The sequence below is a fragment of the Lacerta agilis genome, chromosome 2 (genome assembly GCF_009819535.1).
Source record: "Lacerta agilis isolate rLacAgi1 chromosome 2, rLacAgi1.pri, whole genome shotgun sequence".
Lineage (NCBI taxonomy): Eukaryota > Metazoa > Chordata > Lepidosauria > Squamata > Lacertidae > Lacerta > Lacerta agilis.
In genome coordinates this window covers 39094082-39120382 of record NC_046313.1, presented here as the reverse complement: position 1 = coordinate 39120382, position 26301 = coordinate 39094082, and the positions used below count along the sequence as shown (strand labels likewise).

Here is a 26301-nt window from a genome sequence, read left to right as displayed (position 1 = left end):
TTTTCAGTTTCAGAAGTTTATTTAACTGCTAAGACAAAAGACGGGGGTTGTTGTTTTCTTTAAAAATAGTGCTCCATTCCACTCTTAAAGCTTTATACTATGAGCACCAATCCTAACACTCACAAATCTGCTTTTATTTTGCTGGTCTTGGTACTGCTTCAATACTCGCATGGCAGTATTTGGCAATTCACTCCATGAATGATACATTTGTGATTTTTATTATGAGGATAAGAGATTCAGTGGTGGTATAACTTTTCTCCTTTAGGCTATGCCTCTGTACCAGCATAATGAACAAGCTGCAGCTTGCTAGCCAGAAAATCTGAAATACTGCTCAGTAGAAATGACAACCCCAGTGTGACACACAATCATCTTGGTGCTTAAAAACAAGTTACAGATGCCTATTTTCATGCAATATTGCAAACTGGATAAAGGAAGTAACAGTTTTCAAGGCAGCAAGTCATTTCTTTATGAACTCAAATGAGCAAACATTTTCACAAGCAAGAACACACACACACACACACTTAACTAATCTACTCCTTCATAAAGAAGAGAGGGCAAATTTCATTTCCAAATTAAGCTATATTCCTTCAATACTGAAAAATTAACAGCTGGGAGGAGCTGAACGATTAACAACTTTGTTTTTTTCAAATAGTGTTGTTCATTCTACAATGAATATGTCACCAAATCTTTCTTGGGGAATATACAGCCTTCTGCACGCCCTCCAACCTAAAAGTGAATTAGACTTCCCATTCTCCATACAAAATGAAGCACAAGACTGCTTCCATAACAGAATAGATGAATTCCTTTCTTCAAATCAGTAACAAAATTGGCAGCACTCTAGAAATGCATACAGGTACTGCACTGACATAAGACCCCCCCCCCCCCCCGGGTGTATTGGGGGGGGGATTATACAGCTAAGCCAGACAAAATCATCTTCATACAATCAATTTATACAATCATTTATATGGTCATTCCTATGGCAGCTCTGCATTTGCTACAATAACTGGTTCTTCCTTGGTGTCACTATTTTCAGCTGTTGCCATTTCAGTGGAGTTCTCTTCTCCCATCTCCAAATGCTTTTGTTCCTCCACTTGGCTTTCTGCTGCTCTCACTTCAAACCTTCTTTCAGGATGGCCAGACAGTCCTTCTGTTGTTCCTACTGGCTTGATTCTCTCTTTTTCCTGCTCCTCCTCCTCTGCAGATTTATCTTCAGAAAAGATTATAGTAGAGCAAGCTCTCTCATCCCCTTCTGGTTTAGCAGTTTCACTGACTTCAGTGGTTGTGATCTCATCTGTAGCACTCTCTTTTCTCTCTACTTCAGCACTTTCTGTAGCCTTTTCACCTTCTGTCCCCTCTAAGGCTCCAGAGTCATCAACATCTTGGACAATGTTTTCATCTGTAAATGGGTCATCACCCTGACAAAGGGAAGAAGCATATTATTATTGACTCACAAAATTGTCTGAACTTCCCTTAGACAGCCTCATACCTAGAATGCAGAAGTTTTCAACTGAGTGATTGAAATTTGAGCACCCTCACTTCAAAGCACAATAGCCTTTCTTGCCTCAAACTACTTAACAGACTACATTTTTGCTAAATTCTTTCACATGTGCCTGCCAGCACCCTAAAGCCTGTGGTACTATTTGGAAAGCTGACAATGTGTCTGCCTCACAGGAGTAAGATTGGAATGCACGTTGCTGCAGTATATTTACTGTAGCACCAAGAGATGTAATTCTATAACAGAAAAATCCAGTGGAATATTAAATAATTTTCAACACACCTTTTGAGCCTTCTGCTTAGAGGTAGAAACTGTTTTTAGGAATCACACATCACAGCTATGAAGTGCTCAGCTCTCTCACCACACTGTTCAACACTAGCAAGTCTAGATGCTGACATATGGCTATAAACCAATGATGGGTACTCATACTTTTTGTGATCTCATTAAGCAGAACACTCTGTTTGTCCAAGAAACCTAAGGGATGACTGTACTGGGAACCACTCATACAGCAGTCACACCAAACTCATTCAGACGGAGGTCATGGCTTGTCACTGACCATATCAGGGTCAGTCCTCTCTTTTGCTCTTGCTAGGATTTCTGTTCTTTATTAAAGGAAACACCATATGGAAACAGCAGACAAACTAGTGGTGTTCTGCTGATTCTCAAAACCAATGTCTGTCATGTACGGGGGTTAAAACCATTTGCTCCCTCACCCCACCCTGGTTTTGTGGATCACTCGTGGCTGACCTACAACTGATGTACAATGGAAAGGCAGCATGCCAGTGCAGAAATCTAGCCCTTAACCTGATCAAATGCAAGTGACAATTTCTGAACCCCAATACTCATGAGGCACATGAGTTCCAAGTTCTCTTCTAGATTCCTGCTTTTCCATCTATATCCATGCAGTCCCAACCCACAAAAATTGGGCCAGATACAGTACTGCCAAGGATATCTGCAACTAACAACTAAACATTTATATTTTATGACCCAGTTGGAGACTAACTGCCTCCATGAAAGAAGATCCATGCAGGTGAGAGACAAGTAGCGCCATCTTCTTTGACTGAAAATCAGCCAACCAGCTTTATTCACTGATGTTCTGTAGTTTCAGAGCTCTAGGCTCTACCCCACGATTTGGATGTGTCCATTAATCACCAGTTAAAGGGGTGGGGATTCAAAGCCAAAAGCTTCCTCAGGAAGGGCAAGGTGCCAGCATCCTTTAAGGGAGGAAGGAATATGCCAATGTTCAAGAATAATTTCTTGATGCCAACTGCATCACCCTGCCTCCAGCCTTCCTTTCTTGGGGAAGGTGCTGAGAAGATTTTTGATGGGGCAGCTCTGGCATTACCTGGAATCCTCAGATTTCCTTCACCCCTCTCAGCCTGGTTTTGCACCTGGGTATGGTACGGAGACTGTGCTGGGTGGGTCGAAGATCTCCTCCTGCTGATGGACAAAGTTCAGGTGTCCATGCTGATTCTGTTAGACCTGTCGGCAGCCTTTGATACTGTTGATCATGAGGTGTTGCTGAGGCACCTGCGGACCCTAGCAGGGGTAGACGGAGTTGCGCTTGAGTGGTTCCATTTTTTCCTCCGAGAGATCCCAGAGGGTGGCACTGGGCAACTGCTCATCTGCCCCAAGGGCTCTCTCATGCGAGCTACGCAGGGTTTATTCTGTCACCCCTCTTGTTCAACGTGTATGAGAGGCCGCTGGGGGAACACAGCCTCAGTAAATAGGCCATCAGTGTCAACTACAAGCTGATGCGCTCAGCTTAATTTTTTTCACTGGACCCAGAGAACAGAGTCTCAGTTTTTCTAGTGTCTGTCTAGCAGAGACTAGTTAATTGGCAGAAACTCAGTCTGGTTAAGACCAAAGTGTTGCCATAGGGGCAGAGCGGACGTGTAGAGGAAATGAAAACACCTGCTCCCTCATTAGTTATGCTTGCCATGAGAGGGTCCTGTTGAATCTTGAGATACTCCTGGATTCCCAGGTATAGGAGCAGCCAAACTTGTTTCTTTTCATCTTCACCTGGTCAGATGGCTGCAGGTTTTCCTATCAAAAGTGGAACTCCCCAATTACATATGGCCATGTATGCTACATCAGCAAACCCTCAATGGTCACACAGGAGTCTCCACATGACCTGCAAATACTCATCTTCCCATTATTGGCTCATCACACCCCTGCTTTGGAGATAAGTGGCGTCTTTTCCATTCTCAGCAGGGTAAAGGGCTAGTTTGATTTACAGAGCCATAGCAAAATATTTTGGAGAGGCCCTGTCTCACTCATGTCATGCACTGTCCAACAGTTGAGATCAGATCACCTGATGTCAACTTTCTCCCACAAGTGATATTTGGAATAACATTGGGACTAACAAAATTTGCTTTGACTTTGGATGCTGTTCCCAAGTTAATTTTCTTTAACATGAAAACCGAAAACTCATTAGGGAAATCAGCATTATCTTTCTACTCAACAAAGTCCACTGCATGCTGTGAGCAAGAAAAAAATGCTTTTTCTTAACCAACCAGGTAAATTTTCAAGCAGTGCTTAGGTTGGGCACAATGCTCCCCCTCAACACAGCTATATTTTATATTATTGTTAGCATAGGGTAGCCTGAGGATAGCATATATTTTGCTAATTAATCTAGTTGTAAGCAGCTAGAAATTTCTTATATACTGGCCATGTTAACACATCACAGTAAGACATAGTAAATGGTTTGCCATAAAAATGCAGGTCCCTAGTTTAGCATTATGCCTGAACCTGGGATTGTGGTTTGTTTCACTTCAAGCAAATCAATGTGAATCCAAGGTTTGTTCTTGGTTTCCTAAGCATGATTTGTTTGCAGTGAAATAAACCATGATCCTAGGTTTGGACATGATGCTAAACCAGGGACTGCCATTTCTCGCTTCTGCTTGCACTGCTTGGGGAGGAGTGAATGAAACCTGTATATGTATTCATTGTAAGCCTTTAACTACAGTTTAGAGTAATGTGTGAATACAGCCCGTGTCTGCTAGTATGAGTATCCAACACATCTGGGAGGAGTGGGAGTGAATGCTACAGAGGAAGACACTACTCAAGGCTCAGATTATGCATAAGAAAGCAAAGAAATAACTTTGCTTCCCTCCATCTTATGTGAAAAGACACATGCAGCACACTCAGCAATATTACTGTAATGCTCTGTTGAGGCCAAGCTGAAGCTCCTGCGCTCTTGCTCTGTGAAAATGCAGGACTACACAGCAAACATCCGGCTTACTTACCTTGAGGTACTTTTCTAGCATTTTCACAATGTGCTTGCTATTCAGAACACTCTTAGCTACATGGAAACTAGCCTTCTTGAAATGTTCAGCTGCCATCTAGGAAGTGTAGAAACACAAGTGAGTATGATGCCTAAGTACAAAATAAGCATGCTGCAATTCTGGTTATCTTTCTTATTTTACAGCCATCACTTTTGTGCCACTATGCACTCAAGACTTAGTAAAAAAAAAATGCTTAAGAGTAAATATGGTCAGTGAAAAGCTCTTGCCATAGACTTCCTGGTGATGCTTCTGCCTAAGCATTTTCAACCTGCATTATGCTGGAGCTAGGGTTTTGTTCTATATTTGGAGTCTTTCCATAAAATGACAAAAAACCCAGTTCTTCCTCCAGCAGAACTTCTGCTGGATTGCAGTCCCTTCAACAAATGGAATAGCTTCCATGAACAGAGGGGCAACTCTGGATCCAACACACGGTAATCAAAATGATGGAAGTTTATAAAAAAAATGAGCATAGGACAGGAAACTAAAATATGCTTTATATGAACCAGTAGATATATTTGGGTATCTTTACTGCCAAAGGGGGCTTATTTCACTAACAGAAGTGTAACCAAAACTGATATGAGGTTTCTATAGTGCTTTTATCAAACTGTTTATATTTAATAGAGCTTAATTTACTGTACAGTGGTACCGTGCTAGACGAATGCCTTGCTAGACAAAAAACTCGCTAGACGAAAGGCATTCGCTAACGAAAGGGTGACTCGCAAGATGAATTTCCCTATGGCCGCGACTCGCAAAACGAAAACGTTTTGCGGTTGTTGTTTTTTCGTAAAGCTGCGCTTCCTACAACCGTGCTTCGCAAGACGAAATTTCCGCTATACGACAGCACTCGTGGAACGAATTAATTTCATCTTACAAGGCACCACTGTACTGATATTTCATAAGGGAAACTTCAATACATACTGCAAAAGAACAGAAACAGTTTGCACCTTCTCTTTCTACACAATGAAGATACATTGGCTAAATTTTCATTCAGGCTGAAGTAGAAGCCGTTATATCCAAGTTTCAGTTATAACATGGCAAGTTACACATGTGTCTTCAAACTATTCAAGGATTTATCAATTGTAGGTATAATCTATGTAGCCTATGTATTCCTCTATTCTGCCTATCACTGTTCCTAGCCCTATCACAGACTTAAGTCTTTCAGGGACTTTACTCATACTCCATAAAGTTTTCCTCTTTTGTAGCTACAGGTGTCATATTATGGTCTCTTAAACTGGAATAATCATGCATATTATTGGCACTTTTTAAAAGTAGTGTGCACATAAACGAATACTGTACTTTGCTGAAACCTCACAAAAGTGGTCTGGTAGTTTCCATTTTCGGAAAAAGAGATACAGAGACACTCATGCCCTTGAGCTAAGAGCCATGACTCACCCAGAAGGCATACAAATCACCTGCACTTGCTTTTCCTATATAGTGAAATAACTCTTAGGTTGAGTCCCAGACATAGGAGAAAAAAGGGAAAGAGACTTTATGGTGACAATCAGGCAATGCCTTGCCCCACCCTCCAGCCATAAGAGCCTTCAGAATGGAGTTGCTCCCACAGGCATTACGTTTATGTGTCCTTTAGTGAACTGAATAGAGTGGAAGATTATGAGTCATGGAGGTGGTGAGGGTGTGTATGAATTAATCAGTCCTAAGATTATTTTTAATTGCTATTTTGCTAATGTTGCTAATATTGTTTTATAGATTATGAATGTTGTGAATCCTATAATATGCTTTTTGTTGTAATTGTGCTGTTTAGCTTATTTTTTGAGTTGTTTTGTTAAGTGTTTTATGGATTTTAAATGTTTTATTGATGCTTTGTAATTGTTTTACTGATGATTTGTTCATTATTCTATATGCTTTATGTTGCTATTGTGATTTTCCATTATGTTATTGTTATTTACTGTTCGTAAGCTGCTTTGCAATTTTTGTGAATGAAAAGCTGCACAGAAATATATTCTAATCTATACTATACTATCATTTATTAGCAACCAAAAAGCAGGTTAGTAATGCCTTCATAAATAAGTTTTCAATTGTAATTGAGAAGCAAATCCCAGATTTGAAAAAAGTCTCAGGTATGGAATAGCAATCAATCTAAGAATTTCTAAGTCTGCATTACTAAACACACTAGCGAGTAAGCCCCATGCAATTTGTGGGACTTCCTGCTAAGCAAGCACACATGGACAGCTTTCTAAATCATTGCACTTCATTAATCAATCATATAGAAAATACGAATACTGCTTACTCTGCGATTCCTGTTGTGATCAACAGACCTCAGGTGTCTCTGGAGAAGATGATGTTGTGCAGGAATTAGCATATCACAAGCCATACAATGAGCTGCATCTATCTTTTTGAAAAAGTGCTCCTGGCCAATTCCTGAAATGGTACAAACACAAATTAGATAAACACAACTGAACATAAACTATTAAAATGGTGTAGCATGTTATTTCTCAAGCAGTTGTTTTGACACCATTCCCACCAATTGGCTACATTAATCATTTTAAGCATACAAACGAAGAAACAGTTGGTCACAGAAACTAGAAGAGAATTCAAAGGCCAATGCAGGAAACTCACTACAGCAATAATGGTCATGCCATTAAAAAAAAACCCAGCAAAACTCCTCACAAGCATTAGTTCATCTGTCCCTATAACATCCTAGGGCAAAATGATCCAAACATAGGGGTAATTATTACAACAATAGATATAACCTTGTTTTTTTGTCAAAACATCTCTGCTCTTAATAACTGGGTACTCTTTTTCCTCACAGAAACAGTTAACGGCCTGCCTACTCCATCAGAAGGTGGTAGACTCGCCTTCATTGGAGATTTTTAAGCAGAGTTTGTATGGCCATTTGTCATGGATGCTTTAGTTGAGATTTTTGCACTGTACTTTCTAGGTGGTGGGTTGAGAATTCTTAATAGTGTTCCACTTACCTTTGAAAGGATCTGGTTTTTGTTTTGTACCATCCTTCTCTGTTAGCTCTTGCCGGCGCTTCCCAATTTTCTTATTTCTGTTCACTATATATTTCTGGGGATTGTAAGGGAGAAAATATGTGTAATCCGATAAGTCACCGTCTCCAAAACTGAGTAAAAAGTCCAGCTAGAGATGACATTGCAAGTATACACTAATCACTCATATTAGTGATCTCTGATCACTATGTAGTTCGCTGGATTAATGCTTCTTAACATTTCTGTTTCAATCTTTCCTTCACACTTTCAGGTGGGACTCATAAACTGAAAGCCCTAATGACCAACCAGTTAGACACTGCTATCTAGAAACATGCTGCATGTAACAAATTACTTGACAGTAACTTGACAAAAAACCTAGTTTAAGAAAAACTTACAAGAATAAGCGCTAGCAATCCTTTGGGCATTAATCCCCATTACTGGATAGCAGAAGCAGTTCAGTTACCCAATAGTTGTTTTAATTCACAACTTAAAATCCCAAATAAGCATACCTGCAGGAATTCTACAGTCTTGTCAGGCAGTTTGGTCCCAATGTATTGCAGGACCTCCTTGTGAAATTTGCTCTGTAGATGCTTCTCCATTTCTTCATCATCAAAGCTTCGGAATTTACATACAGAGCAAGCAAACTGGATTCTAAAGGAAAGTATTGAATTTGATTTTTAGTACACATTATTTATGAAATTCAATACATGAAAAATAAACACCATAAACTCAACTATTGTCCTAACACAACCTAAAAATATTTCTGTTTACCAGATTTCTTTGCTGTGTCAATCTAGGGTTGCAGTGTTTGTTTATTATAGCAAACTATGCACAACTTTGCTACAATCTATTTTCGTCTGGAGTTTACTAATATTTTGAAATTATCTTATAATAGCAATATCACAACATTAACAATGTAAGTTTTCATGACACAACACAAGAATCCTGTAATTCTTAGGTTCTATCAACAGGAGTTTCCATACACTAAGAAAGCATCTCTCCTGAAGAGCAGTCCATTTAAACCATGTTTTATAAAACAGGCATAAGACACGAAACCTTCTGGACCTCCTTCACACCCCTGCTTGACTCATGTAATCCACCCACCATTCTTCTCCCTCTACCCATGCCTCCAGGCCACACACACATGGAAAAGAGAAAAATGGGGGAAATTTGCCTTGACAAAACTACTCTAGGCAATAAGGTTTTAAAGTTTCTCAAACTGAAGCGCCATCCTTAGAAACCACACACACACACAAACACAATTATGGAAATACTGAAATGCAATATTAGTTGATATAACCAATTAACCTTCCAGAAGAGTATTTGCCTGTATTACAGAATTACATACTTTTGTGTATATTATTAGAAAGTAGGATTGGCCAGGCAGTACACAAGGCAGTGTATATTTGCATTTCTTAGTGCAGAAAGTACTGATCTGATGTGTAGAGATCTTTCCTATTCTACTTAATTCAAGAGGGTCTCTGTGTGAAAGAAACAAGCAGAAGGTTCAGGTTGTTTGGGTTATTCCTTCAGAGAAGCTGAGTACAGCTGGCTTAAACTGGTTCTGTTATCTCTTTCAGTCAAGGTCATACTCTAGACAGTTGGGTTGATCTACCAAACATTGTGGGCTGTGCCCAAAATGGCAGTGAGAAGGGGGGAAATCACCAAAAAATTGAGAGAATATTCTGCTGGAAGAGTTCAAAATTCCTCCTCCCAAAATAAAGTAATTTCCCTGCCCCTATGCTGTGAGGGAGAACTTGTTGTCTGAGCACTCTGGGACTTCCATATACTGTACACTGCCTGGGAGTTTTTTTCCCCTTGAGACAGATGGATACTAGCAGCAGCAGCAGCAGCAGCCTCAAAGGAAATAAGTTATTCTATGGACAATAGGTTTTTTTTTGGAAGGGAGGCAGAAGGAAAAAATGTGTTGAGCAAGCCTACTTAATCTGGAAACAACCAAAAGATATTATCAGCCTTGTAGACACGTATGGGATGCAAGATGAAGTATTTACATTTTGATAAGTACAGAATTTTGGAAGTGGGTAAAGGAGGACAGAGGAGTCACATAAAACACTGGCATGGGCAAGTCCTATAGAAACTCAGCTGGCTACCATTAAGCAATCATTATTTTAATTAAATTATTAATTTCTACACTACCTTTTCAACTAGTTAGCCCAAAACAGTTCACAATGATTATTTTCAAATTTTTACTATTTGTACATTTTATTAGCAATTTAAAAGACAATGTGTGGAACTAAATTTTACATAGCAAGAGCCATTTGTTTTCCTTGAGCTGGGAAGCAAACTTGCAGGGTTGCAGCAAAACAAAACAAAAAACTTTTGTAGATTGGTAGTAGAAATAAAATAAAGAGACAGCCCAAGAAACTTTAGTGACTATTCCTGAAGAAACATCAGAATGTTCTCAATTACTGCAGCCATATTTCGAAAGGCTAAATATAATGTGGGTTTGATTTTATGTATGAAGCAGGAATTTAAGTTAAAATGAATTTTAAGCCAAAGACGTTTAAAGATGTAAGAGTTCTAATCTGTTCAGTTACCTGTCCATAGCACGATCACGCATTCGATCCCTCTGCCTCTGCTTATCTTTTCTTTGTTTTGACTCTTCATCATCATCATCATCAATGCCATCACCAGATGCTACAGAAAGTTAAATTTAAGGCAGTTCTTTAAGAACGTTCATCTGCATTACAATGTCATGGGATGAAAATATTGTACCTTCTAATCCCTTCTTTCCTTGACTTGCTTTTCTAAGGGTCAATTAAGGATCTACCATGTGAAGGCAATAAAAAAGCACTTACCTCTATCAGTGTTACATATGGCAAGTGTAATTCACAAATATTATTTTCATTATTCATTAAATTGCACTTTTTCAACACAGCGATAGCCTCCCCCATGATATACAACATAGGCATGAGGGGCTATTCTCATAAGAAATACTGCCACAGTGTAACTGCTTTCTATTAGTCTTCACGCTTATGTCAGTCCTCTGAATGGTTCTTAGCTAGTGCAGTGGAAGAAGGTGGAGTGGGGAGCAGTCAAGCTCATATCCCTAGTCAACTCTGAAGTTCACTGGGTCGCCTTGGGCAAGTAAATCTCAATCACAGGTTAAATGGACGCTAACATTTCTCTCTGAGCTTCTTAGGAAGACAAGAGATACATAATAAATATGTTGTAATAAACAAACAGTAATAGAAGCTGAAAATTGAAACAATGTAGTCTCAAAAATAGTAATGTATGTTTCAACAACACAACACACACTACAACTATAAGAAATACATTGAGATGTGCTGAAACATCTGGGTATACCTATACATTTTACTAATATCTTTCTTTATGTTTCTATCAAGCTGAACAAATGGCCCAGGGAATGGAAACTGGTTACTGGACAATGAACAAACAGCAAAATGGCATGTGAAATTCAGTGTTAAGTGCAAAGTGATGCACAGTGAATTTTAAAAAGGGTATCTTCACAAGAGGAAGTCAAAATTGTCTGTGACTATCCAAGACAGATCCTGGAGTTCTTGTGGAAAGTTCCTGGAAGAATCAACTCAATGAGCTGCAGCAATGCAAAGCGTAAACTATATCAAATTATTATGGAAGTACTGAATATAGTAAGAATCAAGAGTATTATTCAAGTGTGCAACAAGGCCATATTTAAAGGAATGTTTTGACTCATCTCAAAAACGGTATCAAAACTGCAGAAGGCAAAGAAATGAGCATCTGTGATCACAGAGTTGAATCCCCTACGAGGTTGGTGGAAGCTAAAGAGTTAAAGGTTTTTAGCAAATAAAAGGAATTAAAGTTCAGACGGCTGGCAGTTTGTGAATGTGCTGTCTACAGAGTCCCTGTCTCTGTCATGGATGTATTAGCTGAGATTCCTGCATTGTAGCGGGTTGGACAAGATGACCCTTGGGGGTCCCTTTCAACTCTAAGATTATATGAGAGGTGGTTTCAGCCACTTTGCTGCTGCTGCATTGCACAGGGCTAAGCCATGGTCCAGCTTAGAATGTTGTCCACACACGGCCTTGTGGTTTGTCTTGCTCCATATGAAACACAAACTGTAATCAATATTTGTTCTTAGGTTTATACCTTGCAAACCACAAGCCCAGGTTCAGATGATACACTAGGGCAAACTATAGCTTAGCTCAAGGCAGCACAACAGAAGACCAAGTGAGGAGTCCAGCAGCCATGCTCTCTTCTTCTGGAGCCCTCACTCATCCATACTAAGTGACAAAAACAAGCTCATAATATGTAGGTAATTCTAGAGCTTGGGGTTGAATTGTAGATTTTAGAGTATAGTATTTATTTAGCCAATTAATATATTATGGAATTCACTGTCACATGATGCAGTGATAACTATCAGCTTTTGTTGTTGTTCAGTCGTGTCCGACTCTTCGTGACCCCATGGACCAGAGCACACCAGGCACCCCTATCCTCCACTGCCTCCCGCAGTTTGGCCAACCTCATGCCAGTCGCTTCGAGAACACTGTCCAACCATCTCATCCTCTGTCGTCCCTTTCTCCTAGTGCCCCCCCCCCATCTTTCCTAACATCAGTGTCTTTTCCAGGGAGTCTTCTCTTCTCATGAGGTGGCCAAAGTACTATCAGATTTAGATGGCTTTAAAACAGGAATTATCACTAATTTGTTGAATATTGTCAAGAAAACTAAAAGAAAAAAAATAAAGCTGAGGATCTCAGATATATTTTCAGTTTTCAGAGACACCTGGCCAGTCACTGCTTCTAAGGAAAATACATGAATGCTACAATACTATCTCCCCTAAGGCGTTAATATTGATGTTACAAGTTTTTGAGTTCAAATTAATTTTAGCCGGTTGCATCTACAGTGGCACCTTGGGTCACGAACTTAATTCGTTCCGGAAGTCTGTTCTTAACCCGAAGCATTCTTAACCCGAGGTGCACATTCCCTACATAGGCATCCCGCAGCCCCAGAAGAGGAACTGCATTCGTATTCCGGGGCAAAGTTTTCAACCCAGGACACCTACTTCCGGGTTTGTGAAGTTCAGAACCCGAAGCATTCGTAAGCAGGAATGTTTGTAACCTGAGGTACCACTGTAATGGCCTCCATAGAAGATTAGAATGGAATTCCTACCCACTCCACAATCCCTCATGTGCCCCCATAATCTGTTCTAGAGCATGAGTTTCCACTCAGATTAAACCAAGTGGAAAGTGAATATAGATCTGCCAAATGAATTAAACCCTACCTTTCCTTTTTAGATCTTCATTGCTTCTCTCATGCTCCTTTAAAAAAGGGGAGAGAGGGATTACACAAAGTAATTCATTCTACATTGTTGCACTGGCAAAGAAATGACTTGACGAAGGACCAAATAAGAAAACATATAACCCAATGGTGGTACATCCACACCATGCTCCTACACAGGGTACCCCGGCAACACCCCAAAACTTCCCCACATGACATCTCCATTGCGTACGTGCTCATCCTCCATTCTAAAATCAACAAAGACGCTTTCTTTTTTGCATGTGCTGGTACTTCCTGCACAACGGTCGCTGTTGGCATCCTAACCGTAGAAATTATGACTAATGACAACGGCGTAATGTCCTGGCACCTGTCCACCCATACTAATTTCAAAGCCTCATTAACCCTTTGAAATACTGCTTTCTGCTCTGTGGTTAAAGTAATTGGCTCTGCTGGCTCCCTTTTGGATTTTAAAGCCTCAAACAGGGAGTGATCATCCTTGTGGGCAGCCCCACATATGGGTGGAGCCAACTGATAGAGCCTAAAACTTGCTGTAGTTGCACATAAGACATGTTATCTTCTACCCTAATTTGCTGTATCTGTGGATGAGAATATGTTTGCAACAATTTATGGCCCAAATATAGAAATGGCTCTCACAATTGAACCTTCTCGGGAGCAATTTGTAAACCAAATCTAACCAAATCATTGGAAAGTTCTTCCAGCCATTCAGGTGCAATTCTTGGCGTGGCCACCAGGATGTCATCCATATAATGCGCTAAATAAACCTCTGGATGACGTTTTTCTGAATGGTTTTAAAGCCTGCGCCATAAAATGTTGGCATATCGTGCGACTGTTAGCCATGCCTTGTGGCAAAACCGTCCATTCATAGCGTTCTGTGGGCTCAATATTGTTCATAACTGGGATAGTAAAGGCAAAAAAGTGCCTGTCCTTTTTGCACACCGGAATGGTGAAGAAACAATCCTTTAAATCTATTATCATTACCTGAAAATCACGAGGAATCATATTTGGATTAGGGAGACCACATTGCAGCACACCCATTGGATGCAATATTGCATTAATTGCCCTAAGATCGTGTAAAAGCCTCCATTTGCCTGACCGCTTCCGGATCACAAAAACTGGCGTATTGAATGGACTAGTGGAAGGCTGAATATGACCAGCAGCTAACTGCTCTTTCACCAACTCTTTGAGAATTGTTTTTCCTGGGTAAGTGGCCATTATTCCACCTAGATTGGATCAGTGGAACGCCACACCAATGATAAAGCAGTGGGTTTAGAATGGCCCATGACTTTTCTCTAACCATCAGTAATCAATTTTGCCCGAAACTGCCTCATCAAGTCCCTCCCCCATAAATTAACATGAATGGGAAGGATCACTGGCTTTAACTGTGCGGTGCGGCTCCCGTCAGGAGCTGTTACCGTAAGCCATCTGGTACTGCGGCGAGCTGCTTGAGCTCCTCCAACACCCCACACTGAAGATGATTCTGTGGTGGGCCAATCTGAAGGCCAATGGTCAGCAGAAATCACCGAAGCATCCGCTCCGGAGTCGAGCACTCCCTCAAAGGATCTGCCATTTAATAAATATGTGCGTTTTGGTTTTGTTTCTCTAATTATCTCTATCACTGCCAAAATGCTAGGGTGCAAGGAGCGGGAAGAGTCAGTAGACCCAAAGCTTCCTTTCCCCCGCACCACTGTTTCTCCCCCCGCCGGGAGCACATAGGGAATAATAATGAGCTGCGCAAATGACTCTCCTTGCTTTAAAGTCATTGGCATATTTGTTTCAAATTGGATCATGATGATCCCTTCATAGTCTGCATCAACCACCCCTGGGATCACAAAGATCCCTTTTGCCCCAGCAGAGGATCGAGGGAGAACCAACCCTACAGTGTTTTCCGGCAGGGGTCCTTTTAACTAAGATGGCATGAGGACAACAACCCCCGGAAAAGAAATGAACTTGTCTTCCTGATTAATTAAATCTATTCCTGCGCTACCTCGGGTGGCTGCTTTTGCCTGGGCAATGTCAGTGGCAGCAATCGTTCCTGGGCTTGCTGCTTGCCCGCTATTTAGTTTCCCCGAAAAGTTCCTGAACTGCGACATTGATTTGCCCAATGGAAACCTTTTCTACATCTGGGGCAGACCGTTCTCAGCTTGAATGCCTGTCCTCCCCCTGCTCCACTATTTCTATAAGCTCCCCCTCCCAGGAGCCCACACTCAGATCGAAAATGTCCTCCACGGCCACAATTGTAGCAATTGCCTGGTTTGCTAAGACCACCCTTGCGCAAAGCCGCTGCCAATGTTTCCATTTGAAAAACATTTGTGCCGATATCCGAGCACGCTCTCAACATGTCTGCTAGCTGATAATCTCCGCACGCTACCACAGACTGCAGCGCACGGCGACAATCGGCATTGGCTTGCTCAAAGGCTAATTTTCTCATCAACTCCCCACTAGCCTCAAGATTGTCTACCTGGCGGTAAATGGCTTCCTGCAACCTATCCACAAAATCTGCAAATGATTCTGATGAACTCTGTTTAATAGAGGCGAAAGACTTAGAAGGTTTGCCTGACGCAGGGACTCTCCAAAGGGCTTTAAGCACACATCGGGAAATGACTGGATATGCGACATCTGGAATGTTAGCAGCTTGCTGTGCCATGGTGGCAAAATTTCCTGAGCCATAAAGCTGATCTGGGACATAAAGCCCTCCTGAATTATTGTCTGCTTGTATGGCCTCTCTCTGGTACTCAGAATCCCATATTACATATTGAGCTGGAGTGAGAAGCATCCTGAATAGATCCTTCCAATCTTGCGGCACCAAATTATAAGAGGTGCTCACGCTTTTGAGCAACCCCTGGGTGAATGAAGAGCGCAAGCCTGTTTCCACTATACTTTTTCTCATTTCTCTTAAAACCTGGTAGGGCAACAGCGCCCACTGATATTGTGCTTGGCCCTGGGCATCTATGACCTGCACAGCTGGGAAAGCCTGCAGCCCTGCCTCCAACTCCTCACTGGTCAATGTTCCTTTTAACTGTTCCTTTCTGAATCCCATTCTTACAGCTCCCATCGCCCCCTTTAAGGATAATGAAGCAGCAGATGAATTGGCTTCCTTGGGTTCTGGCAATGCCATTACCTTCTGAGCTGGTGGCAGGGAGGGGTGGAAGCCCCCTCATCCGGGAGCGGAGAATTGGATGGAGATGATGCCTTGATTCCTGAAATCTCCATCTTCTCTATTGTGTCCCTGCACTTCTTCCATAACGAAAGGCACGTTATGGGAACCCTCGGCAGGGACAATTGTTTCCCAATTTTTTCCCAATCCTGCAATTCTAGAGAACCTGTCTCTGTATACCAAGGGCATTGGATCCTGATTTCCTCAATTAACTGTTCTAGCTCATCTATGCTAGCTCCTGCCTGACCAAAAATCTCAAGGACTTCCTTCAGTTCTTCTGCATGAACTTTCTGCTGAGCCGTTACTTCTGACCCCATACTCATGAGAGCGCATACGCTGTGGATCCTAGGCTATTCCAGCCTCGTGTGGGTATGAGTGAATCATGTCGGGGTCACCAGATGTTGCACCGGCGAAGAAATGACATGACGACAGGATGGTATCAACAGGAAGGCAACCCCGAGCCACACCCGAGGGCTCCCTTTTATTAGCAATCTCACACACTGGTTAATGATTAGTCCCACAGGAACAACTTCAAGGACCAAATAAGAAAACATATAACCCAATGGTGGTACATCCACACCATATAAGGACATACTCCTACACAGGGTACCCCGGCAACACCCCAAAACTTCCCCACATGACATCTCCATTGCGTACGTGCTCATCCTCCATGCCTCTCTCTCATGCACCCCTCCCGTGCTCATCTTGTGACTTTCCAGTACTTTCCCACCACTCCTTTGTTTTGCTGTCCCTCTGACCTGTGTCTCCCATCCTGACGTTCCAGGGTCAGCGTGGTTTGCCAACGCTGTAATTCTAACCTTGGCGGAATCAACGTGGTTTGGCAGCGCCAATCCGGCCATATTCCCTACACTACATCTCTTAAAAGTTCAATGTAAAATATGCTGCATTACAATGTCAGTAATCCAAAACATTCATCACTTTAAACGATCACTTTTGAAAATCCAGGTACTTTTGAAAGTTACTTACACCTTTATCTCTTTCATCTCCTGATTTGTCCTCTCCTTCACCATTATCTGTCAATATACAAGACACCATTCAACTACTGTGAAAAGTTCATTTCATTTTACAGTCTAAACATAGCACTCTTCTGGGATCATTTAAAGTGGAAGTCTGGTTCCCATAAGCTGAGAAATTTACTTGCTAGCATATATTTCCCAAGGGACTCAGGTGGCGCTGTGGGTTAAACCACAGAGTCTAGGGCTTGCTGATCAGAAGGTTGGCGGTTCGAATCCCTGCGACAGGGTGAGTTCCTGTTGCTCGGTCCCAGCTCCTGCCAACCTAGCAGTTCGAAAGCATGTCAAAGTGCAAGTAGATAAATAGGGACTAGTCCGGCGGGAAGGTAAACCGCGTTTCCGTGCGCTGCTCTGGTTTGCCAGAAGCGGCTTAGTCATGCTGGCCACATGACCCGGAACCTGGCTGTGGACAAACGCCGGCTCCCTCAGCCTATAAAGCGAGATGAGCGCCGCAATCCCAGAGTCGGACATGACTGGACCTGACGGTCAGGGGTCCCTTTACCTTTATATATTTCCCAATTCTTCTCCATCTTACTACTCAGATGCAGGTCATTTATTTATTTGGTGAACTGTAACGGTGCTGTAAAGTTCTGTATTTTATAGTAGCACATCAAAGAAGTAGGATTTATAATGACATATTTAATAAATGATTAGAAGACAAATAGGTTGGTACCAAAGCAAAGGATGAGAAAATAGGATACTAGTCCCTAGTGTAACAAAATCAAAACATTACCATTGTCAGAGTCAACTCTTTCACTTTCTGTCTTTGTCTGTTTGCTGCTTGGTTCATCTCCACTTTGGGGATGTTTCCGTTTGCGTAATCCACTTTCAAAATCCGAATGCCCACCGAAACGACCACGGAATGGTCTCCTCTTTGGCTAGAAAGAAAAAAAGAGCAATACATGCTTGGCCAGTTTGTGAGCACTTGCCAGGAACCCCAGAATGCATTAGTTTCCTGCTATAAATGTCCTCTTTCACAAAAATACATTTCATGCATTCTCCTCAGTAAAGAATATAGCCCAACCCATGCAGCCAAGGAACACCCTTATTTTGCTACCTCACAAGCAGACATTTTTTCAAACAGTTCATTTCAGTTCCAATAAAACAAAAACATCACTATGAAAAATAAAAATAAATGGTGTTATTATTAAACATCCTACATAAAAATAAGACCATCTTCTCTTGTTGTTAATCACTGAACCAATCTGATGATTTACAACTACTGAAACAGCTATAAATGTAAGAGTTACTAAGGTTAGTGTGCTGAACTTACTCTGCCACGTGATCTGTTGAAGCCATAGGGCATGTTCCCAGGGAACCTTCCCATTCCCATTCCTTGCATTCCCATCATGCCGTAATCATAATCCCCATAGTTGTCATAGTCTCCGTAGTCTCCATAATCACCATAATCTGGGACGAGTGCTTGGGAAAATAGTGATGGAAGCCGGTTGGGTCCAGGCCCTTCCATATTCCTTCCACCCATGTAATTCATCTCATTCCATTGTGCAGACATCCGTTCTGTACTTGATGGCATGAAGTGGTCACGATTGAAAGTGTTTGGGTGCCCTCGATTCTGGGCCCTCCCTCTGGCAAAGCCATAGTTGTTTCCTCTGTTGCGGGGCTGATCTCTGCGGTCACCAACATCACCATAGCGGCTTCCAAAAGAATCATTCCGATCTGATCTGACTTCATTATAGTCATAGCTGGTTTTGTACAGGTCACGATCAGGCACTGATGCTCTAGGGTCATAGGACTCATAAGACTCAAATCTGAAAGAGCTGTATTACAAGGAAAGAATTCAGTGAGTAGATAGAGGACTTGACAGGTAGTCCAAACAGACTTGGCACAGATAAAAATTTTCATGCTGGAGGCCCTCTGAAAGTTTATTTGCTTCTCTACCAAGAAGGGGCAATAGATTAGTGGTGGACTACATGCTTTGCATGCAGAAGTTCCAAAGTTTGGCATCTCCAGGTAAAAAAAAAGCAAGTAATAGGACTGAGAATGACTTTTACCAAAGAGCCAGGAGAGCTGCTCCTGTTCAGAAAAGACAACACTGAACTAGATAGATCAATGATCTGACTCTGCATAAAACAGCTTTATATGTTCACTGTATTGGAATAAGGAGCAATTCATTCTACAACAAAAGCAGAAGGAAACAACCTATATTTGTTAGACAGCCAGGCACCCTTAAAAATTATGAAAGTCATATAACATGCATTTTCTACGTGGTTTCAAGGCACTATTATGAAAAGCCTGTTTGAAAATCTCTTGTGGCACAAATCTGATAGCTGATGCCTCAACAAGAGAAGGCAGCAGACCTTCGCTTCAACAGGTTGCCTTCTCTTGCATGAAAGCTTTGTCATCAGAAACTACAGCATTTAACTGTACCAATGTTAAGCTTCCATATACATATCAAGTAATGAATATTGTTCTACCAGTTCTTGTTTTTAACGAATTAAAGTTCAATTAAGAACTAGAAATATGTTTTTCAGAGATGAAGAGAATCTTTAGTTTACCTTCCCTGATCTTCCATGCCTTCCCCAGGACCACCACTGCCTTCCTTTGACAGCGTATCCAGACGCTGGTTTATTTTTGCTACAATGGAGTCAGAGTTTTCTGTGCCCACTGCCCCAGTACGGTAATTTAAAACTGGCATACGAGAGCCCATCTCAGCACTCATTGTCATGTCGGTAGTTTTAGAAGTGTCCCAGGTAGTTGCAGCAACACTGGCAGCATCATAGTTGTATGGATCAGATGTAGTAGAGCTGCTGGTTTGGGCACTGTAATAATCATAGCCTTCATAGCCTGGAAAAAAGGAAAGACAATAGTACAGTAAAAAGGGGGGCTCTGAGTTTCAAGTGTCAACTATCACCAAAGCCAACACTCATACACACTTGAAAAACAGCTGCCAGATACAAACATTAATAGGCCACCACTGTCCACTGCCACAAGACCAATGAAGAGTTATTGCTTTAGTTATGTGCCCACTCTGGTTAGATCAATTCAAGAGGTGGAGATTTTAGGTGTGTTGTTTTTATCATTTTTCTTTTATAAAAGCAAATTTAATCCACCCCATGTTCCTTGAAAGAAGAGCAGTATAAAAATTAAAAACACTACATGGCCTATATCACACATTGTTTTGTATACTACAAGTTGAATCCTGCAGCAAAATTCTGCAGATTATTTCTGTGTGTATGTATTTCACCTGAGTTTGTGGCTGATGAAGCTGTTTGTTCAGGACTGAAGGGGTTAATTCTCATCAGGACAGAAACCATGCCCATGACTGCCTAAAGTTCTGATTTCCTCAGAAGAGGTCAAGGCCCCCTCACTGTCACCCTTCTGTAGCTCCCCGCCACTGCCCCACCATGGACTCTCACTTTCTCCTCTTGTAACTTTCTGCCTCCTGTTCTCCCTTCAGCTTTGCTTCATTTGTCAATTAGCAGCTATATTTAAATCTTGGATTTCTCCAATGATTTCTATGAGAGGCTCTCATTTCCAACCCTGGGTCTAATTAAGAATAATTTTCCAATGTGTGGATAGGTTATTCCCCGGTTTACAATGAAATGGTTCTTTGTGTTGTTTTTGTATCTATATATCTATTCCTCCACCTCTCTCTCTCCATCCACTGGATGTAGAAGGGAAAGAAGGGGACTGGGAAAAAGTATAAATATAATGCTCAGCTTCCACTCTCCCCAATTCCTATTAAACTTCCCTTCTCTCTCGATCAGCCTCTCTTGCATTCCTGCCAGTTTTGAAGCCTCCCTTCATCAGCCACTTCCATTCCCTCTTCCTCCAATCCCCACCACCAACTTTTAAGATTCTGTAACTACTAAGCATGCTCAGCCTTCACTGGGCCTTTTCAGGGATCCACCCAGAGAGTTTTGATTTTTTAAACATGTCTGTGCTTTTGCAAACCTCTGGGTTCCCCTAAGCATGCTGATACTCAATGGCCCTTTTTTGGCTACAAAGTTTTTGGAACTCTGGAGCCAAGTTTGGCTTTAGGAGTGATGCAAATTCAAATACTAACTTATATAATGCCTCTAAATGTTCCAGTTATTCTTGTTTATTTTGAGAAAATTGGCAAAATACCTAAGAGAGTACTGCAAATAAAACACATACCTTGCCAACTTGCTGGATTTGTTGAATAGCCACCTTTTAAAGAGACAAAAGTTTACTTTTACATTAAACACATCAATCAAAGCAATGTTAACACAACACAGATTAAGTTCTTTCAGCTGATGTTCACAAGGCAAGCAATTTAAAACAATTTTCAATGAATTAGTTCTTTGCCAGCAAGACAATAAAACACAAGTGATGTGCTAAAGAGTTAAGTACAGATATATAGGCAATATCCACCATCATTCCAGAGGACTTCCCCTTCCTCTCCTCTACCCACAGCTACTCACACACCTCAATCTACTCTAGAACCACCCAACCCTCTGGAGCAGATTTCAGAAGTGCATGGGGGCTGCAGAGGGGGAGGAAAGGGGAAATTAGTGGCACAAATAGCTAAAACCATTGGACATCTATATATATATAAATGTTCCCATTGTGTGCGCGCCAGAGACTTCCTTGCTCCGTAAGCGCTGGACCAAATCGCATGAAATTAGGACACAGCGTACCATGACCATCAAGGAAGGATCTGGCATAATAATTCTTTTTTAAAAAACAACCACACCTGATATACCTAAAATAAAGAATAAACGCCAAAAAATTGTCACACACATTAGACATCACCAGCAAAACATCGCCCTCTAGTGACGGCTATACTGGTACTGCAGCTACAAAAGCTAAACATTGGCACCACTATTAGATGTCACAAGCGAAACATCGCCCTCTAGTGACGGCTATACTGGTACTGTAGCTAATACAGCTTCCCCCAGCAGAGCTCTGTCGGCCATTTGCAAGATCGCAAACCAGTAACTGAAAAGGGGGGGGCGGAGCGAAAAGAGGGAAACTGAAAAGGGGGCCCCCGAAAAGAGGGTAATTGAAAACGGGGAGGGCCCCCGAAAATAGCATAATTGAAAACGGGGGTGCCGCCGCAAAGAGGGTAATTGAAAAGGGAGGGCCAAAAAGAGGGTGATTGAAAATGGGGGGGGGGCAGAGAAGGGGCAGGCGGAAGTTGAACAGAGGAACTTCTTCAATTTCACAAAATCATTGAAGGGGGGGATAGAAAAGGGGGTAATTGAAAACGGGGGCGAAGAGGGTAATTGAAAAGGGGGGAGGGGGGCAGACGGAAGTTGAACAGGGGAACTTCTTCAGTTTCACTAAATCAGCCGCAGCAATGTGTGGCTGGGCCAGCTAGTCACCTATACAAAATAAAACGGCCTCAGCCCAGTATACCTGAAGGATCGTCTCCACCCCCATTGTTCTGCCTGGACACTGAGGTCTAGTGCCGAAGGCCTTCTGGCGGTTCCCTCACTGTGAGAAGCAAAGCTACAGGGAACCAGGCAGAGGGCCTTCTTGGTAGTGGCGCCCGGCCTGTGGAACGCCCTTCCATCAGATGTCAAAGAGATAAACTGTTAGAGATTGTAAATTGCCTACGTGCAGAAATGCAGCTGTTATCTCCAAGCAATTAAGCAATTAGCTAGTTGGCAGAAAGCCCAGATCTGCTCTCTCTCAGACCCTTAGCAACGACCTGTGATTGGTCAGTGAGTTCCTGATAAGGTGAGCTCAGTGTGAGTGCTTAGTGCGTTAGTGTGTGGTCAGTATAGAGAGAGAGAGAGAGAGAGACAGAGAGGAAAAGATTTTATGTTTCGTTTCTTTTATTTTGTAAAGTCTGTAAATAGTAACTTTATGGATACTAGTTGCTTCAACCAATAAATACTGTATATAGTTATCCAGTGAGTTGCTGAGTTCCTGCGTTGAGCTGTCTAGTCAATTACACAACCGCCAGAAGCTTCCAGAAAAGTCTGCGTCTAACTCTGCGGTGTCCAGGAATACGTTATACTCCTGACACTAAATCTTAAGATAAACAACTACCTGACATTTAGGAAACATCTGAAGCCAGCCCTGTTTAGGGGAGTTTTTAATGTGTGACATTTTAATGTATTTTAATCTTTTTTGGAAGCCGCCCAGAGTGGCTGGGGAAACCCAGCCGGATGGGCAGGGTACAAATAAATAATAATAATAATAATAATAATAATAATAATAATAATCCTCTCAATATATTGTCCCTAAAGTAGAAGTTCAAGGCTGCTCAGGACCTTTAAAAAAATATTATTTGTGACCCATGCTTAAGATAAGCATATTTATTTATAAACAAACTTATGCTCAACATTCTTAAGGTTATATTCTATTTCTTTTCTAAACTTTTTATTTTAGGAGATCATGACTTACCTTGAGTACTGGTGGCCTCAGTAGCCCAGGAACTATAACCTGAAAGAAAAATATTGACTCATTGACTCACAGAAACACACATTAACTTCTCCCCTCCCAGACTCTCTTAACTACTTTCACATACAGCAGCTGTAATTTGAGTGAAAATGTGACTACTCAAACATGCCAATTTACAGTAATTAGTGGTTTGCTGTAAAAGCACCAATCTCATCCATTTTGCCTGCCTTCTCCAGCACACAAGGGAAACAAACTATGATCAGTAAACCATAGACAAACTGTGGGTGAAGACAGTGGCTTGTTTGGAGAAAAACAAACCACAGCTCCCAGTTCAGACATACCGCTAAGCTAGGGGTTTTGTTTCACATTTAAAGATGACAAAATTATCATATTCACAGTAAATCACCCGTAATCTTCAGACCCTGCCCGTTCCACATTCTGCAGATGATACCAGACTGTATGCACACCCTGTTGAATCCAACAAAATTAGGAAAGGAACTAAAATTAAAACTACCACCCCACAATGCTGTTTTATACAAATCTATGGTATGACTGCCTTTGGAATAGTGTACAGTTCTGGTTGCCTCATCTCAAAAACGATATTGTAGATTTGGAAAAGGTTCAGAAAAGGCAACCAAAATGATTAAAGGGATGAAGTGAAAGTTTGCAACGTTAGGAACATTTGGGAAATTTTAGTTTAGGGAAACAATGATTAAGAGTTGACATGATACAAGCTTATAAAATTACATATGGCATGAAGAAAGGGGATAGAGAAAAGTTTTTCTTCCTCTTTCGTAACTTTAGAACTCATGGGCATCCAATGAAGCTGAATGTTGCAAGATATTATCAGATTAATGAATTGTATAAGTGGGATAAGAAGTATGGCTTTCAGTCAGAGAAATCCAAGTTGGAAACGGAATTGATAGATCCAAAGACTAAAAATCTATCCAGAATGTATAATTTATTGCTTGAGTGGCATACAAAAGATGAAATGGTAAAAACTGTAATGATTGATTGGGCAAAGGATGTAGGGCACAACATCATGTTAGAGGATTGGGAAAATTAGGGAAAACAGGTATAAAATTTTCAGCATGTATAGTTTGAGAAATGATGTATAGGTGGTATTTAACACCGGTTAAGTTGGCAAAAATGTATCATGGACAATGTAACAAATGCTGGAAGTGTAAGTAAGTAGAAGGGACATTTTTTTATATGTGGTGGATGTGCCTGAAAGTAAAAGACTTCTGGGAGAAGATATATAATGAATTGAAAAAGGTGTTGAAAAACACATTTAGTAAAAAACCAAAAGCCTTTTTACTGGGTATTTTAAACCACGAAATCCCAAGAGAAGATAGAATAGTCTTTATGTATGCCACAACAGCAGAAAGAATCTTATTAGCAAAAAACTGGAAGACAGAAGAAATACCAACGGTAGAAGAATGGCAGGTGAAATTGATGGACTATATGGAGCTTGCTGAACTGACCGGGAAATTCCGAGACCAGAGGGACGACGCAGTGGAGAAAGATTGGAACAAATTTAAAGTTTATTTAAAGAATTATGCTAATATTAGTATTTAAAATAAGCAGGAAGATTAAATAGGCAGCAGATATAGAAGTTAGAGAAGATGAAGTAATAGATGAAGTAATGTTAAGGTTATTAAATAGAGAAGATGATTTGTGTATTAATATGAGAATATAAAAAGGTAAAAAAAGGTGATTCTTAAGGAACGCAGATGGGGAGGACGTGAGGAAGTCAATATACAATGTCATAAAAGGTTAGATAGATTTAAATAAGTGTTTTTATTAATTTTTTCTTGTGTATTTTGTTGTAATGTTTTCATTGTTTATGTATTGTTAAAAAACTAATACATTTTTGGAAAAAGAAGAAGAAGCTGGATGTTGCAAGATTCAGGACAGACAAAAAGAAGTACTTCTTCACATAGTTAAAACGATGGAAGGCACTTCCACGGGAAAGAAGACATGGCTGCGAACTTGGATGGCTTAAAAACAACGAGATAAACTCATGGAAGATAAGCCTATTGACAGTGAGTGACTAGCTACAGTTGCACAGGCCTTTTAACAGGCGGACGCTTCCCCTGGCAACGAATGCACAGCAGGAAAAGGATTCACTTGCTACCTACAGGGGTGGCAGAGCCGTTAAAGACACAGGAGCCCTGCCAGGGAGGGGGAAGAGGTTGGCAACTCTTAATAGAGATGTGGAAACGACTTCTCCTCTATATGGACCAAGCGCTAAGCCCAGGAAGCTGCGGGTGTCTGGAGGAGGGGGCAGGCCGCCTACAAAAACAAAACCCCCACCCCGGGGGGAGGAGGGGAAGAGGCGGCACCCCGCGCAGAAGAACGGGGTGCAGGAACCGCGAGCTGGAGCAGAGGAAAGGGGCCGCCTCGACGCCATTTTGTGTCGTCTTCGGAAATAGGGCCTAGTCCCGCCTTCCTCGCAGACCATGGAGATTAGAAAGAGGCGCTCCATTCGCCAGGCCAATCTCAGAGAGGGGCAGCGCCGATGGCCAATCAACGCCGCTCGTGTATCGCGGAGGTGGTTGAGAGCCACCAGGCCTAGTCAGTGCGAAAAGCCACCACGGTGAGGTAAACAGCCCTATCCCGAGCGAAGCCTAACCCGCGCTTGCCGGGTTTCCCGGTTCCTTCCCCCGCCCCTGCAGCGCCAGCTCTCACCATAGCCCTGATCCATGGCTTCCCTCTCCGTCAACCTGCGACTACGCAGAGTAACCCTCACTGCGCGGGCGTTGGCGCCCACCGCGGATTGGCT

The 26301-nt window shown here is 41.7% G+C and overlaps 1 protein-coding gene across 6 annotated transcripts; it reads right to left on the bottom strand.

The window, feature by feature from the left end:
- AKAP8 (A-kinase anchoring protein 8) lies at positions 1–26301 on the bottom strand. Of its 6 annotated transcripts, XR_004425939.1 has the most exons (15): positions 26208–26301; positions 23520–23558; positions 21300–21332; positions 19697–19985; positions 18454–18958; positions 17914–18058; positions 17134–17180; positions 12976–13012; positions 10292–10391; positions 8243–8384; positions 7719–7812; positions 7031–7161; positions 4744–4839; positions 2841–3034; positions 1297–1415 (listed from the first exon to the last, which is right to left on the bottom strand). XR_004425939.1 is itself a non-coding variant. In XM_033139616.1 (14 exons), exons 1-14 carry the CDS (start codon positions 26221–26223, stop codon positions 975–977), a joined length of 2115 nt encoding a protein of 704 aa, XP_032995507.1. In that variant the 5' UTR covers positions 26224–26301; the 3' UTR covers positions 1–974. The 6 variants fall into 6 exon arrangements, 5 of the variants coding, with proteins under 5 accessions (XP_032995507.1, XP_032995508.1, XP_032995509.1 ...); XM_033139616.1 differs by lacking the exon at positions 2841–3034 and having other exon boundaries at positions 1–1415; XM_033139617.1 differs by lacking the exon at positions 2841–3034 and having other exon boundaries at positions 1–1415; positions 17929–18058.